Source organism: Salmo salar, chromosome 03 (genome assembly GCF_965601325.2).
Source record: "Salmo salar chromosome 03, fSalSal1, whole genome shotgun sequence".
In the NCBI taxonomy this organism is placed as follows: Eukaryota; Metazoa; Chordata; class Actinopteri; order Salmoniformes; family Salmonidae; genus Salmo; species Salmo salar.
In genome coordinates this window covers 85,902,305-85,918,453 of record NC_138293.1, presented here as the reverse complement: position 1 = coordinate 85,918,453, position 16,149 = coordinate 85,902,305, and the positions used below count along the sequence as shown (strand labels likewise).

At 43.3% G+C, this 16,149-nt stretch overlaps 1 protein-coding gene across 1 annotated transcript in view; it reads left to right on the top strand.

The window, feature by feature from the left end:
• The window catches only part of LOC106601889 (histone lysine acetyltransferase CREBBP), a 92,497-nt gene that overhangs the window by 44,008 nt on the left and 32,340 nt on the right, over positions 1-16,149 (top strand). The window contains 7 exon segments of the mRNA XM_082972850.1: positions 345-509; positions 1,881-2,130; positions 4,702-4,815; positions 7,527-7,787; positions 8,168-8,258; positions 13,750-13,887; positions 14,196-14,313. Of these exon segments, the coding sequence (XP_082828976.1) occupies positions 345-509; positions 1,881-2,130; positions 4,702-4,815; positions 7,527-7,787; positions 8,168-8,258; positions 13,750-13,887; positions 14,196-14,313 (1,137 nt within the window).

Genomic DNA, 16,149 nt, shown 5'->3' with positions numbered 1-16,149 from the left:
GATTTGGGGAGGTCTTGTAACAGGGGCCACTTCCTCTTATCTCAACCACGGAGAGACAGATGTCAACCGTCAGACCCGCCATTGCACGTCATTCTCTCCTTCTAGACAATTCCCACAGAATCAGTGCTCAAACACTAGGCTCTTTGGTATTATGTGCAGTAGGGAAACCTGTGGCTGTGCTTTGCAGTGTTGGGGTCCAATTTCATTTTAACCCAATAGGTTAGTTTCACGGAGTTACAGTCCCAAATCATACATTGTCCTGGTCCTTCTTGACCCGTTTTGAAACTCAGGAACAGAGACCTGGTTCACCTCAGGGATTGTCCTAATCCCCTGTCTCTCTGTAGATGGGTATGGCTGGCAGTCCTTTTGGGCAGCAGTACAGCCAGGGCGGGGTCCAGCAGCAGATGGGGGTGAACACCCAGCAGCAGCTCCGGAACAAGGCAGCCCTTGCCAACAGCCTGCCGCCCTTCCCCAGTGACCTGAAAGGGGCCAGCAGCATGCCAAACCTGGTAAGTTCCTCCGACTTTGTAGAAAAGGATAAATGCAAACCTGCGGTTAGTTTACATGATGACCTAAACAGAGGGTTCTGGGAAAGGTCTGTTTCCATTTGGATCTCGAGCCTCTTCGTCTAGCCCCCTTAAATAGTTGGAATCCGATATCTGTCTGGGGGCCACAAAAATCAGCTCTCAGATCTGATGTGGTCCCCATGCCTTTGGGTTTCAGACTTGTAACCTTGCCCCTATCCTCTTGGTGTTCTCAGATATGAAAGTACTGACTATACAAAAGATATGTTGGAATCTTCACTCAGTTTATCAGAGGGTTAAGTGAAGCCATCATCATATTAATGTGCACACCTACCTAGTCCTTTCAGATGTTTGAACACTGAAGAGATTAGATTAGGTCCTAGTTAGAGGACTGGTCTCTAAAACACCTATCAGTGACCCCTAGATCCTACGTACTATGAGAGGATTGGATGAAGCAATACGGTGAAAATTACCCCCTGCCTATCAGAGGACAAAGTAGATGTATTACCACATCGCTAACGCCTATCAAATCCTTTCAGATTTAGTCTCACGTAGTGACAACTCAACTGAAGTCTGAGTCCATTAGTCTCTGCATTGACTTTGAATAACGGAGCAGTTCCCAATGCCGCGGTATTGGAACAATTATTCCGACATATTTCTCTTCCATCTCCAAAAGCCAGGCCTGGAATGCAGAATGAGAGATCGTTGCAAGGGGGAAACATTTGTTAAAATGCACTCCACTCAGAATATTGTTGTGCAGAGCGAGAGAATGAGGGAAAAGAGGAAGAGAAAAAAAGAGGAGTCTCTTTCAAGGCACTGAGTAAATACTGCATGCAAATCTCTCTCCCAGGAACAGGAAAAGGCCCTAATGAACTCATTACAGAGGAAATAGTTTAGTGTTTCTATTTTGGTTAAAGGTTAATGGAGTCTTATGTGAAATAGTTGGATGTTTACCAGGCCTTTTGGGGGGGCTTTTTTTCTTTTTGATTCATTCATTGGCTGCCTCCCATTATTCTGTCTGGGAATCGTTCTTTCTCTGTTCACCACTCTTCCCCCGCCGCTCTTTGTCTTTCTCACACAAATGTTTTCCCTCTCTTTCTCCCTAATCAAACCTCACCCCATTGATCTCGGCATAAATGCGTTTAGTTAGTGTAGATCAGCTTTTCTTTTTCAAATTGTGAAAGTAATGTACTTGTATAAGTAGGCTTAATTACAGGGATGGGGCGATTCCATTTCAATATAAACAGTTCAGGGATCCAATTCAAGCGACCCAGTTCCAATTCAAGTAATTGGGTTCAAGCTAAGTTTCAAATAAATCCAGTCTACCTCACTTATTTGTTGCGTTTCCCTCCCAAGGCCCAGATGCAGCAGGTATCCTCCATAGTCCCTGGCGGTGGGGTGTCTGCAGCGACGGCAAGCCACACGGCCGACCCAGAGAAGCGCAAGCTCATCCAGCAACAGCTGGTCCTGCTGCTCCACGCCCACAAGTGCCAGCGGCGGGAGCAGGCCAATGGGGAGGTGCGGGCCTGCGCCCTGCCACACTGCCGCACCATGAAGAACGTCCTCAACCACATGACACACTGCCAGGCCGGCAAGTCCTGCCAGGGTGAGTGTCTGGGGAAGGGGGGTTGTGGTGTTGGTTGCTGGAAAAGTGTTGGGGGACTGAGCCTGTGTGAATATGATTGAACACACACTCGTTAATGTCCAACGGGATATCATTTTTACTCCATTTAATGTAAGAGACATGTAGATCTTCTCCTCCTGCCGTTTAGAAGGCTATAGTTTGTTGATTGACGTTGAAGTCAACAGTTGGTTACCTTTCTCTGTGCTGCTGTGCCCAAAGCCACTCGCTCCTCCTTCTCCATGGCTCCATCTGAATTAGTCTTTACGCTATTCCTTGCATCCTATCTGCTCAACTACTTCTCTACTGTGTTGGAGAAGGTTGAAGGTCCCTGCCCTCTGTCCTTCTCTGTGTGTTTTGAGAAGGAAGTGAAGAGAGGATTTGCAGAATTGAGGAAAGATTCATTTGGAAAGAACCATTGTCTTCCATTCCCTCCCTCGTGTTTGCCCCTGTGACTGACTGAAAGCCTGCTCCAGCCTATATTAATAGTGAGGACACCAGCAGCTATAAATCCCGGGGCTTGTTTTAAAAGCCTGTCTGGGTGCTTAGGCCTAATGTAAATACTCGAGTGGCGTTAGTCTCCACACTGGGTCTGTCTGTCTGGGTGGCTACGGCACTTTCCTCCCGCCCCGTGCTGCTCTGGACATTAAAGGGTGTCTCTAGGTTGATGGCCTCTGACCTTTAACCCCATGGTGCCAGTCATATTGGTAATGTGTTTTAATGGCTATGGGGTCAAATGAGGATATATGATGTTCTAGGTCTCATCTGGTTTTAATTGGGTTGTGCTGTTTACGTGTTTTTAAAATGGCTTATATTAGTGATTATTTGTTTAAATGGCCTTCTTGTTGTTTGGGGTTTGCCGGTTCCAATTTTGTATTTGTTTGACATTTTGTGGTGTAGTATATCACGTACCTACTAGCCCTGGGACTTAATAGAGATAGGCGTCCCGCTAGCAATTCAAATAAATAATCGTAATATTAAACATTTATGAACGCACACGTATCTTATATCATTTAAAAGTTTAATTCTTGTTAATCTAACTGCATTGTCCGATTTACAATAGGCTTTACAGCGAAAGCGTACCATGCGATTGTTTGAGGACGGTGCCCCACAACATATTTTTCAACCAGCACAGGCTTCATGAAATCACAAATGGCGATTTAAATAAATCACTTACTTTTGAAAATCTTCCTCTGTTTGCAATCCCAAGGGTCCCAGCTACAACATGAATGGTCGTTTTGTTAGATAAAATCCTTCTTTATATGCCAAAAGGTCTGTTTAGTTGGCACCATCGATTTCAACATGCAGACAAAGGAATCCAGAAAGCTACTGCTAAACTTTGTTCAAACAAGTCAAACTACATTTCCATTTAATCCTCAGGTACCCTAAAATGTAAATAAACTATAATATTTCATACAGAAAGAAGTATGTTCAATAGAAAAGTAAAATTGGCAGGCGCGTGTCCCCTTTGTCACGCGCGAACAAACTGATTTTCCACTGAGGCTCTTTGTACCAAAACTCAAAATTCTTACTCATTTTGTAAGAAACAAGCCTGAAACCTTGAACAGACTGTTGACATCTAGTGGAAGCAATAGGAATTGCATTCTGGGAGCTAGAATTGCATAGGACCCATAGCTTTCCATTATAAGAGCCTCGGACCTAAACCAACCAGAATCTTTTTTTTATTTTAATTTTATTTTTGACTACCATATCAGTTGTTATAGTCTCATACATTATTTTAAAATTTCTACAAACTTGAAAGGGTTTTCTATCCAATGCTACCAATTATATTCATGGCCTGAGTAACAGGCAGTTTACTTTGGGCACGTCAGTCAGCCGGAAATTCAGGAAAATAGACCCTAGCCCTAAGAAGATTTATTAATGATAACTCAAATACTTGAGGCTTTTCTTTAAGTAATATAAACTCTGGGATGAGACTTATTTGATGTTAGCAGGAGTAGAATGACCTCTTTTATACTCTTGAAGGGATGTATCTTAACTTCCACTTAAGGTAATGCATTGATATCCGTAGGATTTTCACCACCGTGTGTCTCTAAAGCCCCTAATCATGCTGTTATTGGAGTCTTCCTCCTGAGCAATCACACCATTTACTTCCATTCCCTGGGTCTAAATCAAATCTATTACAGCAATTATCTGACTGTGCGAACACAATGGTACCGTTCTGTTAGTCCACAGGGCCCATTAGGCAACAGGCACATTAGGCTGGGAATAGTTACAAATTTTTGAGTTGTTGTTTTTTCTTTGACTCTGATTTACTGGGCAAAAGCATGTTTTTTGTGCTCAAGTGTTTATTTGCCCAGCTTATATGGTGTCTTGGACAGGAAGTGGTCATCTTGTCATAGCTACTACATAGCTACTACTATGTTTTTCAATGACTCGTTGCCTTCTCTCTCCCTCTTCTGTCATCCCTCATCTTTCTTGCTCTTTTTCTGTCTCATTCAATCTCTCCTCTTTCCTTTCTCTCATTCTCATCCTTCTCTCCCTCCTCCCCCCCTCTCCTCTTCCTCTCCCTCTCTTATCCCTCTATCCCCTCAGTGGCTCATTGTGCGTCGTCCAGACAGATAATTTCTCACTGGAAGAACTGCACGCGGCATGACTGCCCCGTCTGCCTGCCGCTGAAGAACGCCAGCGACAAAAGGAACCAGCAGCGTGAGTACCTGTTGTTTTTCCCTAGGACCCTTTAGTCCATCACACACACGTGTGTGTGTGTGTGTGTGTGTGTGTGTGTGAGACGTTGGGTATTGTGTAATATCCTCCCATACAGGTGTTTTGGCATTAGCATAGCCATTCAAGTAGATACAGTGCATTCGGAAGGTATTCAGAACCCTTTTTCCATATTTTGTTACGTTACAGCCATATCCTAAAATTGATTCAATTGTTTTGTTTTGTTTCCTCATCAATCTACACTCAATACCCCATCATTTTTGCAAATATATTTTAAAAACCAAATGGAAATATAGCATTTACGTAAGTATTCAGATCCTTTATTTAGTACTTCGTTGAAATACCTTTGGCAGAGATTACAGCCTCGTCTTCTTGGGTATGACGCTACAAGCTTGGCACACCTGTATTTGGGATGTTTCTCCCATTCTTCTCTGCAGATCCTGTCAAGTGCTGTCTAGTTGTATGGTGAGTGTCCTTGCACAGCTATTTTCTGGTCTCCAGAGATATTTCATCGGATTCAAGTCTGGGCTCTGGCTGGGCCACTCAAGGACATTCAGAGAATTGCCATATGAAGCCACTGCTTTGTCTTGGCTGTGTGCATAAGGTCGTTGTCCTGTTGGAAGGGGTACCTTCACCCAGTTTGAGGTCCTGAGCACTCTGGAGCAGGTTTTCATCAAGGATCTCTCTGTACTTTGCTCTGTTCATCTTTCCCTCCATCCTAACAAGTCTCCCAGTCCCTTCTGCTGAAAAACACTCCGACAGCGTGATGCTGCCACCACCATGCTTCACCGCACGGATGGTGCAAGGTTTTCTCCAGACATGACGCTTGGCATTCAGGCCAAAGAGTTCAATCTTGATTTCATCAGACCAGAGAATCTTGTTTCTCATGGTCTGAGAGTCCTTTAGGTGCCTTTTTGCACACTCCAAGTGGGCTGTCATGTGCCTTTTACTGAGGAGTGGCTTCCATCTGGCCACTCTACCATAAAGGCCTGATTGGTTTGAGTGCTGCAGAGATGGTTGTCCTTCTGGAAGGTTCTCCCATCTCCACAGAGGAACTCTGGAGCTCTGTCAGAGAGACCATCGGGTTCTTGGTTACCTCCCTGAACAAGGCCCTTCTTCACCGATTGCTCAGTTTGGTTGGGCGGCCAGCTCTAGGAAGAGTCTTCGTGGTTCCAAACCTCTTCCATTTAAGCATGATGGAGGCCCCTGTGTTCTTGGGGACCTTCAATGCTGCAGAATGTTTTTGGTAACCTTCCCCAGATCTGTGTCTCAACACAATCTTGTGTCGGAGCTATACGGACAATTCTTTCGACCTCATGGCTTGGTTTTTGCTCTGACATGCACTGTCAACTGTGGGACTTTATATAGACAGGTGTGTGCCTTTCCAAATCTTGTCCAATCAATTGAATTTACCAAAGGTGGACTCCAATCAAGTTGTAGAAACATCTCAAGGATGTGGGTATTGTGTGTAGATTGAGTTAATGCTGTAAATAAACCGGTTGTTGTCACCCCTCAGCAAGTTTTCATACAGAAATCGGTCTCCTCAGTCATTATTACATCTGCCACATTACATTTCATTTTATTTTATTTGCATATTGTAGGCACAGATACAAAAACTTTGACACATTGAATTTACAACATGCATTGCACACTATAACACACTTGAGCTATAAATTATTTCTGATGTAAATCAAATTGAGTTTGTCACATGCGCCGAATACAACAGGTGTAGACCTTACAGAGAAATGCATACATTGTTGGTTAAGGGCTTGTTGATCTGTGACAGGCAGAGAGCATATGCAGGTTGCCACCCCCAGGGTGTCAGATTACAGGCCCAGCATTCTACAGGAATCCTTTATAGCCAGCACAGAGCACAGCTAGGGATAAGGCCTGCAGGTAAATTATTATTATTTATTTTTTTTACAATGTAACTGAATTGTCAACAGAGAAGCATGCTGAGCTGAGAGGATAGAACCCTAGCAAGTGAAGTTTTCAGTGGCGCCACCTGCAGGCCTTATCCCTAGCTGTGCTCTGTGCTCGCTCTGTGCTGGCTATAAAGGATTCCTGTAGAATGCTGGGCCTGTAATCTGACACCCTTGGGGAGGGGCTCCGGAGTTTCTATCTGTGGGGGAGGGGCTCAGGGGGAGAACTCTCTCTGATTGTCCAGAAAACCAGTGACAGATTTAAATCCCCCCACAGAGGCAACCTGCATATGCTCTCTGCTTGTCACAGATCAACATACAGTAAGGCATAGAGCTGTAGTAGGATCTTTGGGTGGAAGCAGATAAATATTATTTTAGATCATAAAAATATAGGCTTTACAATTTTGTTTTGTTTAACAACTTCAGTTTTGTATGACTTCTATGAGAGAAATAATTGACTTAGTCTTTGCCAATAAGTAGATTGCTTTTCATCAAACGTAACATACGGCAGACCTTTTCTGGAAGGGCATACTAATGATTTATTAACATAGGCCCAAGCCAAGTCCTAACTGTAGTTCTGTTTGTTGTCAATGAGAACTGGGGGAGAACGGTGAGTTATGTGCAGTTGGGCTTCATCGCTAGTGTTCATAATTACTCACATCTCCCGCTCCACTTCCCCCCTCCCTCTTCAATTTGATACAAAAGTACTTGCATTGTCAAAGCAACAAGGTTTCTCTTTGAAATGTTTAAAAAATGTCTCCGCTCTCTCTCCAGCCATGCTGGGTTCGCCCGGCGCCAGCCTACAGAGTGCCATCAATGCCACGGTGGGCACGGGCCCTCCCGGCAGCTCCCCAGGTTCCTCCATGAACAGTGGCGGTGCCAGCAGCGGGCACATCGACCCCAGTTCCATGCAGCGGGCCTACGCTGCCCTGGGCCTGCCCTACGGTAACCAGTCCCCTGCTCAGGGACAGGGAGGACCTGGAGGACAGAACACAGCCCAGGGAGGGCAGCAGCTACGCTCCATCAATGCACTAGGTAAGAATGTTGCTTGGTCTCATTGGCGTTTTAGGGTAGGTTACTGTAAAGCACTTGAGGACAATGGGATTAGAGCATCTGCTGAATGACTAAATTGTAAATGTAAAAATGGGTTGATAGATGCATACGATTGATTCAACTGAATTGAATTTTGGGTTTGCAAATATGCACAATTTGAAATCCCAGAGGATGACATCCCAGAGACATGAAATAGTTATTTAAAACCAATGATTGGTTTGTTTGATTGGTTGACTCGTTAATTCATTTTGGTATTGTTCTCTGTATAAGGGTCCCGTGTGATGAGTCGAAGGGGTATAGTGAGGGTATTGGTCACTGTTTTGGTGGTAATGCTGCCTCTGGTTGGCTCTGTTCTCTCCCAGGCACTAACATGAACATGGCCGGAGGAGGGGTGGGCGTGCCCTCAGAGACAGGCATGCTCTCGGACTCATCGCTCCCCTCGTCGCTCAACAAGTGAGTCCGCTCACCCATTTGGATTGTCTCTCTGAAATCTGTGCCCTAGATCACTCCAACTGGGTGGTACAAAGCTGGGCCCACTACGGTGTACAACAGCACTCAACATTTTTACAATGAGCTCCAAAAGTATTGGGATAGTGACCATTTTTTTGTTTTGTCTCTGTACTCCAGCACTTTGGAATTGAAATGATCAAATGACTGAGGTTAAAGTGCGGACTGTCAGCTTTAATTTGAGGGTATTTTCATCCATATCGGGTGAACCGTTTAGAAATTACAGCACTTTTTGTACATGGTCCTCCCTGTTTTAGGGGAACAAAAATATTAGGACTAATTCACATGTGTATTAAGGTAGTCAAAAGTGTATTTGGTCCCATGTTCCTAGCATGCAATGATTGCATTAAGCTTGTGACAACAAATTTGGTGGATGCATTTGGTTTTTGTTTTGTTTGTGTTCCAGATGAGTTTGTGCCAAATAGAAATGAATGGTAAGTAATGTATTGTCATTTTGGAGTCACTTTGATTGTAAATAAGAGAATATGTTTCTAGAGACGTATACGTTAATGTGGATGCTAATATGATTACGGATAGTCCTGAATGAATTGAGAGTTAGTTGCACAAATATCATGCCTTCTTGACATGCCAACTTCTCACCATTACAATAACAGGGGAGGATATCATTTTATATCATACCCCCAAGACATGCTAACCTCTCACCATTACAATAACAGGGGAGGTTAGCATTTTATATCATACCCCCAAGACATGCTAACCTCTCACCATTACAATAACAGGGGAGGTTAGCATTTTATATCATACCCCCAAGACATGCTAACCTCTCACCATTACAATAACAGGGGAGGTTAGCATTTTATATCATACCCCCAAGACATGCTAACCTCTCACCATTACAATAACAGGGGAGGATAGCATTTTATATCATACCCCCAAGACATGCTAACCTCTCACCATTATAATAACAGGGGAGGTTAGCATTTTATATCATACCCCCAAGACATGCTAACCTCTCACCATTACAATAACAGGGGAGGTTAGCATTTTATATCATACCCCCAAGACATGCTAACCTCTCACCATTACAATAACAGGGGAGGTTAGCATTTTATATCATACCCCCAAGACATGCTAACCTCTCACCATTACAATAACAGGGGAGGTTAGCATTTTATATCATACCCCCAAGACATGCTAACCTCTCACCATTACAATAACAGGGGAGGATAGCATTTTATATCATACCCCCAAGACATGCTAACCTCTCACCATTACAATAACAGGGGAGGATAGCATTTTATATCATACCCCCAAGACATGCTAACCTCTCACCATTATAATAACAGGGGAGGTTAGCATTTTATATCATACCCCAAGACATGCTAACCTCTCACCATTATAATAACAGGGGAGGTTAGCATTTTTGTGGGGGTATAATATTTGTGCATATAACTTTCTCACTAATCATTATTTACAGTTCATTCAGGACTCTCCGTTATCATGGTAGAATCCACATTAATGTAGATGTGTTTAGAAGCATATTCTATTCTTATTTACAAGTGACCCCAAAATGACACTAAATGATTTACCATTCATTTTATTCAGACCCCTTCACTTTTTCCACATTTTGTTACAACACAACCTTATTCTAAAATGTATTAATTAAAAACATTTCCTCATCAATCTACACATAATATCCCATAATGACAAAGTGAAAACCATTTTATAAAAAAATATATATTTTAGTATTCAGACCTTTTTGCTATGAGACTTGAAATTGAGCTCAGGTGCATGCATCCTGTTTCCATTGATCATCATTGAAATGTTTCTGCAACTTGATTCGAGTTTATTTGGAAAGGCGCACACCTGTCTATATAGTCTATATAAAGGTCCCACAGTTGACAGTGCATGTCAGCAAAAGACAAGCCATGAGGTTGAAGGAATTGTCCGTAGGACTCCTAGACAGGATTGTGTTGAGGCACAGATCTGGGGAAGGGTACCAGAAAATTCTGCAGCATTGAAGGTCCCCAAAAACTCAGTGGCCTCCATCATTCTTAAATGGAAGAAGTTTGGAACCACCAAGACTCTTCCTAGAGCTGGCCGCCTGACCAAACTGGGCAATCGGGGGAGAAGGGCCTAGGCTTGATGGCCTAGAAATCATATCTCGTTTTTTTTTTCTTTTTTCCCCCCAAACGTATGGGTGATTCACGATATCTATGCATTTCAAACAGTCTGCAATAATCTAATGAATTCAGGTATTGTGAAGTTATACCTATACTAAATATAAGCCTTCCACAACCATAAGACACACTAATAAGTTAATTATTTGAACCTGCTGCTTTTTGGGGGGGGGGGGAATATCACTGATCTGGCTTTCAAGTCTGAAAATGCATTTTTTTTTTGTTACAAATTGAGCAAGAACCATGCATAATGCACATTCACTAATAATGACTAACTTCTTGTAGCAGGCATTCTAGAACATTAACATAGGTCTCATCAGCAGTCTCTCACGCACAAGCCCACGTGTTAGTGAGTAGCCAGATAATATTTATATTTCAAGTTGAGCCAACGTGTCTATTTGCTTGCTAACAAGGTAGAACAGTTGAATTGCTATGAACACACCCTTCTGTCCGTCTCCAACTGTTTGAGCTGCATGTTAGCCTGTCCACTTTGTTCAAATGTTGAAATCAAGTGACCTACCTTATTTCTTAGAATGAGAGCGATTTGCTAATTCCTTGTGTTTTATGCTTATTGCAAGTTTATAAAAGACTAGACAGCTAGTATAATAGACTGACTAAAGTGTTGCTAACGGTACGTGGTACCACAATGCCGTGCGTGTCAAACTGAGCATTCATTTTCCTGAATCGGTGTTCATTCATACTCTTGTTTTAGTAGTGTCTGCTCTGCACACAATTTGAGTAGTTGAGACATACAAAGGATATTGTTAGAAATGTAACTTCTGTATTATTCTCTGGTGTAAATGGGAAGGTGCACAGAGGAGCGAAACAAACCAGACCAAAAATACAACACGAGAACAAGCGGACATAAATGCTCATAAAAACAAAAAAGAACAAAACCTTCATCCTTGCGATACATTTGGAATATCGCGCAAAAACAAATTCGAATTAATCTAATTAATTTGATGTACCGCCCAGCCATAAGAAGGGCCTTGGTCAGGGCGGTGACCAAGAACCCGATGGCCACTCTGACAGAGCTCCAGAGTTCCTCTGTGGAGATGGGAAAACGTTCCAGAATAACAACCATCTCTGCAGTATTCCACCAATCAGGTCTTTATAGTTGTGGCCAGACGGAAGCCACTCCTCAGTAAAAGGCACATGCCAGCCCTCCTCAGTAAAAGGCACCTAAAGGAGACTCAGACCATGAGAAACAAGATTCTCTGGTCTGATGAAACCAAGATTGAACTCTTTGGCCTGAATGCCAAGCGTCACGTCTTGAGGAAACCAGGCACCGCTCATCACTTGGACAATACCATCCCTACAGTGAAGCATGGGGGTGCCAGCATCATGCCGTGGGGATGTTTTTCCAGCGGTAGGGACTGGGAGACTAGTCAGGATAGAGGGAAAGATAAACAGCAAAGTACAGAGATCCTTGATGAAAACCTGCTCCAGAGCGCTCAGGACCTCAGACTGGGCAACGATTCACCTTCCAACAGGACAACGACCCTAAGCACACAGCCAAGACAATGCAGAAGTGGCTTCAGGACAAGTCTCTGAATGTCCTTGAGTGGCCCAGCCACAAGAAGTGAAAGTCTGAATACTTTGGTTCACCCGATATGGATGAAAATTCCCTCAAATTAAAGCTGACCGTCTGCACTCTAACCTCATTGTATAATTTCAAATCAAATGTGCCAGAGTACAGAGCCGAAACAACAAACAATGTGTCACTGTTCCAATACTTTTGGAGCTCACTGTATATTCTATTTAAATAGTAGCTTTCATGATGAAGAAAAAAAATCGGCACAAAAACATCTGTTTTCGGCTTAGTTCTAGTGAAACACGTCAATTCTGGTCTTCATTTTAAAAGTTTGAAAGTGTTGATCTGGCTCTTTCTACCCTTAGCGGTTCTACTCTACCATTGAAATCGTGATGTGGAGGCACCTTGAAGGTGCCTCTACGTCATCTCAAAGGGAAGAGTTTGGTATGAAATCCACTCCCTTGTAGATGTGATGGGTGGTACCACCTCAAGGCTTACTATAAAAGCAGGTGACAGCAAGCTTTATTTGACAATGGTCTTGGTAAGTGGAGTGTGCCAATCAATATATTTTGCGTGACTCTTCCTTGACTAGACCACTATTCAAAAGGCAGTAAGGCACATTTCCGCATATGACCAAATGAAATGTTTTTGCTTACTGTTTCATACACATCTACATGATTAACCAAGAAAAAATATACATGTGGGCTATGAGGATTATACGTTTATATTCATAGCTACATCCATCGTAACAAGAAATGGATAACAATGGTCATGTAAACTCATATTTTCTTTGCTATGACTGATGGCACAGTGCGCTAAAACAGTTGGCTCATATTTCAATGGTTGTGAGTTGTAATCCTACATGTGGCAGATATATTTATAAATCCTTTATTTACAGTATTCATCCCGTGCCCACACACTTCTAGTTCTGAAAAGTGAAAGCATACCTGTGAGACTGGTCGGCCTGGTAGTAGTTGTAGGTTTTTATACACTACCCAAGACCAACCTGGGAGTTAATTTGAGTATTGGAAAAATAGTTACTGCAGTGCTGATTGAGTTGAGCCCCATATCTTAATTTTCAAGGTGATGATTGCACTTTTCCCAACACAATGCTGCAAAAAATGTTTCCACATTTCAAGTATTTCTTTACACCCCGTGGGAAATTGGAACTTACTCCGCATGCGCCGATAGATGTCAGGAACTCCCCACCTTACCACTGAGTTAACAGGGCAGATAGATGTCAGGAACTCCCCACCTTACCACTGAGTTAACAGGGCAGATAGATGTCAGGAACTCCCCACCTTACCACTGAGCTAACAGGGCAGATAGATGTCAGGAACTCCCCACCTTACCACTGAGTTAACAGGGCAGATAGATGTCAGGAACTCCCCACCTTACCACTGAGTTAACAGTGCAGAGCCATATTTGCTCACAATGCACACTATTATCAGAGCGTGTCAGTGGATTTCTGGTAAGTATACTTTAGTGAGAAGTGTTGGGATCAGGTACAACTTTGTTTACCCAACCCCAAAATGAAAATTTAAGAGCAATTCCCCACCACTTCTCGCCTGAATGCGTTGTTTGAATATATGAAAGGGTTGGGAATAGGCTGAAATTGGGGTAAAATCCCTGAACTCGCCACTCTTTCTACTCAGTTACTTGACACAGCATTACACAAGTTATTCTCTCATAGTTACCTTGGTGTTACTCTTATGATGACATGTTTCCTAAGCGGTCTTGCTCTCCTCTCTCCGTCCTCCAGTCAGTTGATGCCAGACGGGTTGGGCATGGGGGGCATGGGCAACCTGCCGGGCGCCAACCCTCTCTCTGCCTCGGGGGTGAGGAAGACGTGGCACGAGCATGTCACTCAGGACCTACGCACCCACCTGGTGCACAAACTGTAAGTACCACCAAGATGCTTACATTCTCTTCTGCAATGTTTTTTTCTCCTCAATGACCATGAATCTATTGGGGTTTAATAGGTGGACAACCCACATGGTTTTGCCACCATAGGGCTAAGGGTATAGGAGTTGATTTGGGATTGGCCCACTGTGTTCACTTACCTCGCCCGTTCAGATCAGTGTTATGAAAGGAAAAGCAATTTTCTGATTGAGGTTGCCGCTACCTCAACTCACTCTTTAATTCTCCCTTTATGCTGTCCCTCTTTCCCTCCACCATCCCTTCCTTCTTCTCCCTGTCCTCCTCCAGAGTACAAGCCATATTCCCCACCCCAGACCCCGCAGCACTGAAGGATCGGCGGATGGAGAACCTGGTGGCGTACGCTAGGAAGGTGGAAGGGGACATGTACCAGTCTGCCAACAGCAGGGTAATGAACTCCAGTGGAGGCTGCTGAGGGGAGGACGGCTCATAATGGCTGGAACTGAGCGAATGGAATGGCATCGAACACATTGAAGCTATGTGTTTGATGTTTTTGATACCATTCCGCTCCAGCCATTACCAAGAGCCCGTCCTCCCCCAATTAAGGTGCCACCAACCTCCTGTGATGAACTCACTACTGCTTGAAACGCCAACATAGGCTGCATCCCAATCGCCACCCTTCTCCCTTAGTGTGCACTTTAAGTAGCTGATATAACATTCAATAAAGTAAACAAAATATATACTGAACAAAAATATAAACGCAACAATTTCAGCTATTTTACTGAGTTACAGTTCAAATCAGGAAATCAGTCAATTGAAATAAATAAATTAGGCCCTCATCTATGGATTTCAAGTGACTGGGCAGGGGAGCAGACATGGATGGGCCTGGCTTAGGCATAGGGCATAGGCCCACCCATTATCCCTATTAACCTATTGGGGAACTAGGCCCAGCCAATCAGATTGAGTTTTTCCCCAAAAAAGGGCTTTATTACAGACAGAAATACTCATCAGCTGTCCGGGTGGCTGGTCTCAGACAATCCCGCAGGTGACGAAGCCAGATGTGGAGGTCCTGGGCTGGCGTGGTTACACGTGGTCTCCAGTTGTGAGGGCAGTTGGACGTACTGTCAAATTCTTTAAAACGATGGAGGTGGCTTAGGGTAGAGAAATTAATTTTAAATTCTCTGGCAACAGCTCTGGTAGACATTCCTGCAGTCAGCATGCCAATTGTACACTCCCTCAACCTGAGACGTATGTGGCATTGTGTTGTGTGACACAACTGCACATTTTAGTGACCTTTTATTGTCCCCAGCACAAGCTGCACCTGTGTAATGATCATGCTGTTTAACCTCTCTTGGGTAGGGGGCAGTATTTTCACGGCCGGATGAAAAACGTACCCAAATTAAACGGCCTACTACTCGGGCCCAGGAACTCGAATATGCATATTATTAGTAGTTTTGGGTAGAAAACACTCTGACGTTTCTAAAACTGTTTGAATGATGTCTGTGAGTATAACAGATCTCATATGGCAGGTAAAAACCTGAGAAAAATCCAACCAGGAAGTGGGAAATCTGGTTCTTGTAGTCTTTTCAAGTCATTGCCTATCTAACACACAGTGACTAAGGGTTCATTCTGAACTTCCTAAGGCTTCCACTAGATGTCAACAGTCTTTAGAACCTAGTTTCAGGCTTTTCCAGTGAACAGAGAGCGAACAAGAAGGCCGGGAAGTTGGTGACTCAGAAAATGACATGAGTTTTGTGGCGCGCCATCACGTGATGAGGTATCTTTGTTCCAAAACGTTTTTCAAGACATTGGAATCGTCCGGTTGGAATATTATTGAAGTTATGTTAAAAAGGCCCTAAAGATTGATGCTATACAACGTTTGACATATTTCAATGAACGTAAATATAACTTTTTTTTAAAAACTTTTTGTCGTGAAATTTTGGGCGGGCTTCCTACATTTGGAGTAGCTTACTGAACGCGCAAACAACAAGGAGGTATTTGGACATAAATTATGGACTTTATCGAACAAAACAACATTTATTGTGGACCTGGGATTCCTGGAAGTGCCTTCTGATGATCGTCAAAGGTTAGTGCTTAATTTTAGCTGAATTTCTGGTATTTGTGACCCCTCTCCTGCTTGGAAAATGGCTGTGTGGTTTTTCTTGTTGTACCTGTCCTAACATAATCTAGCTTTATGCTTTCGTCGTAAAGCCTTTTTGAAATCGGACAATGTGGTTACATTAAGGAGAAGTGTACCTTTAAAATGGTGTAAAATAGTCGTGTG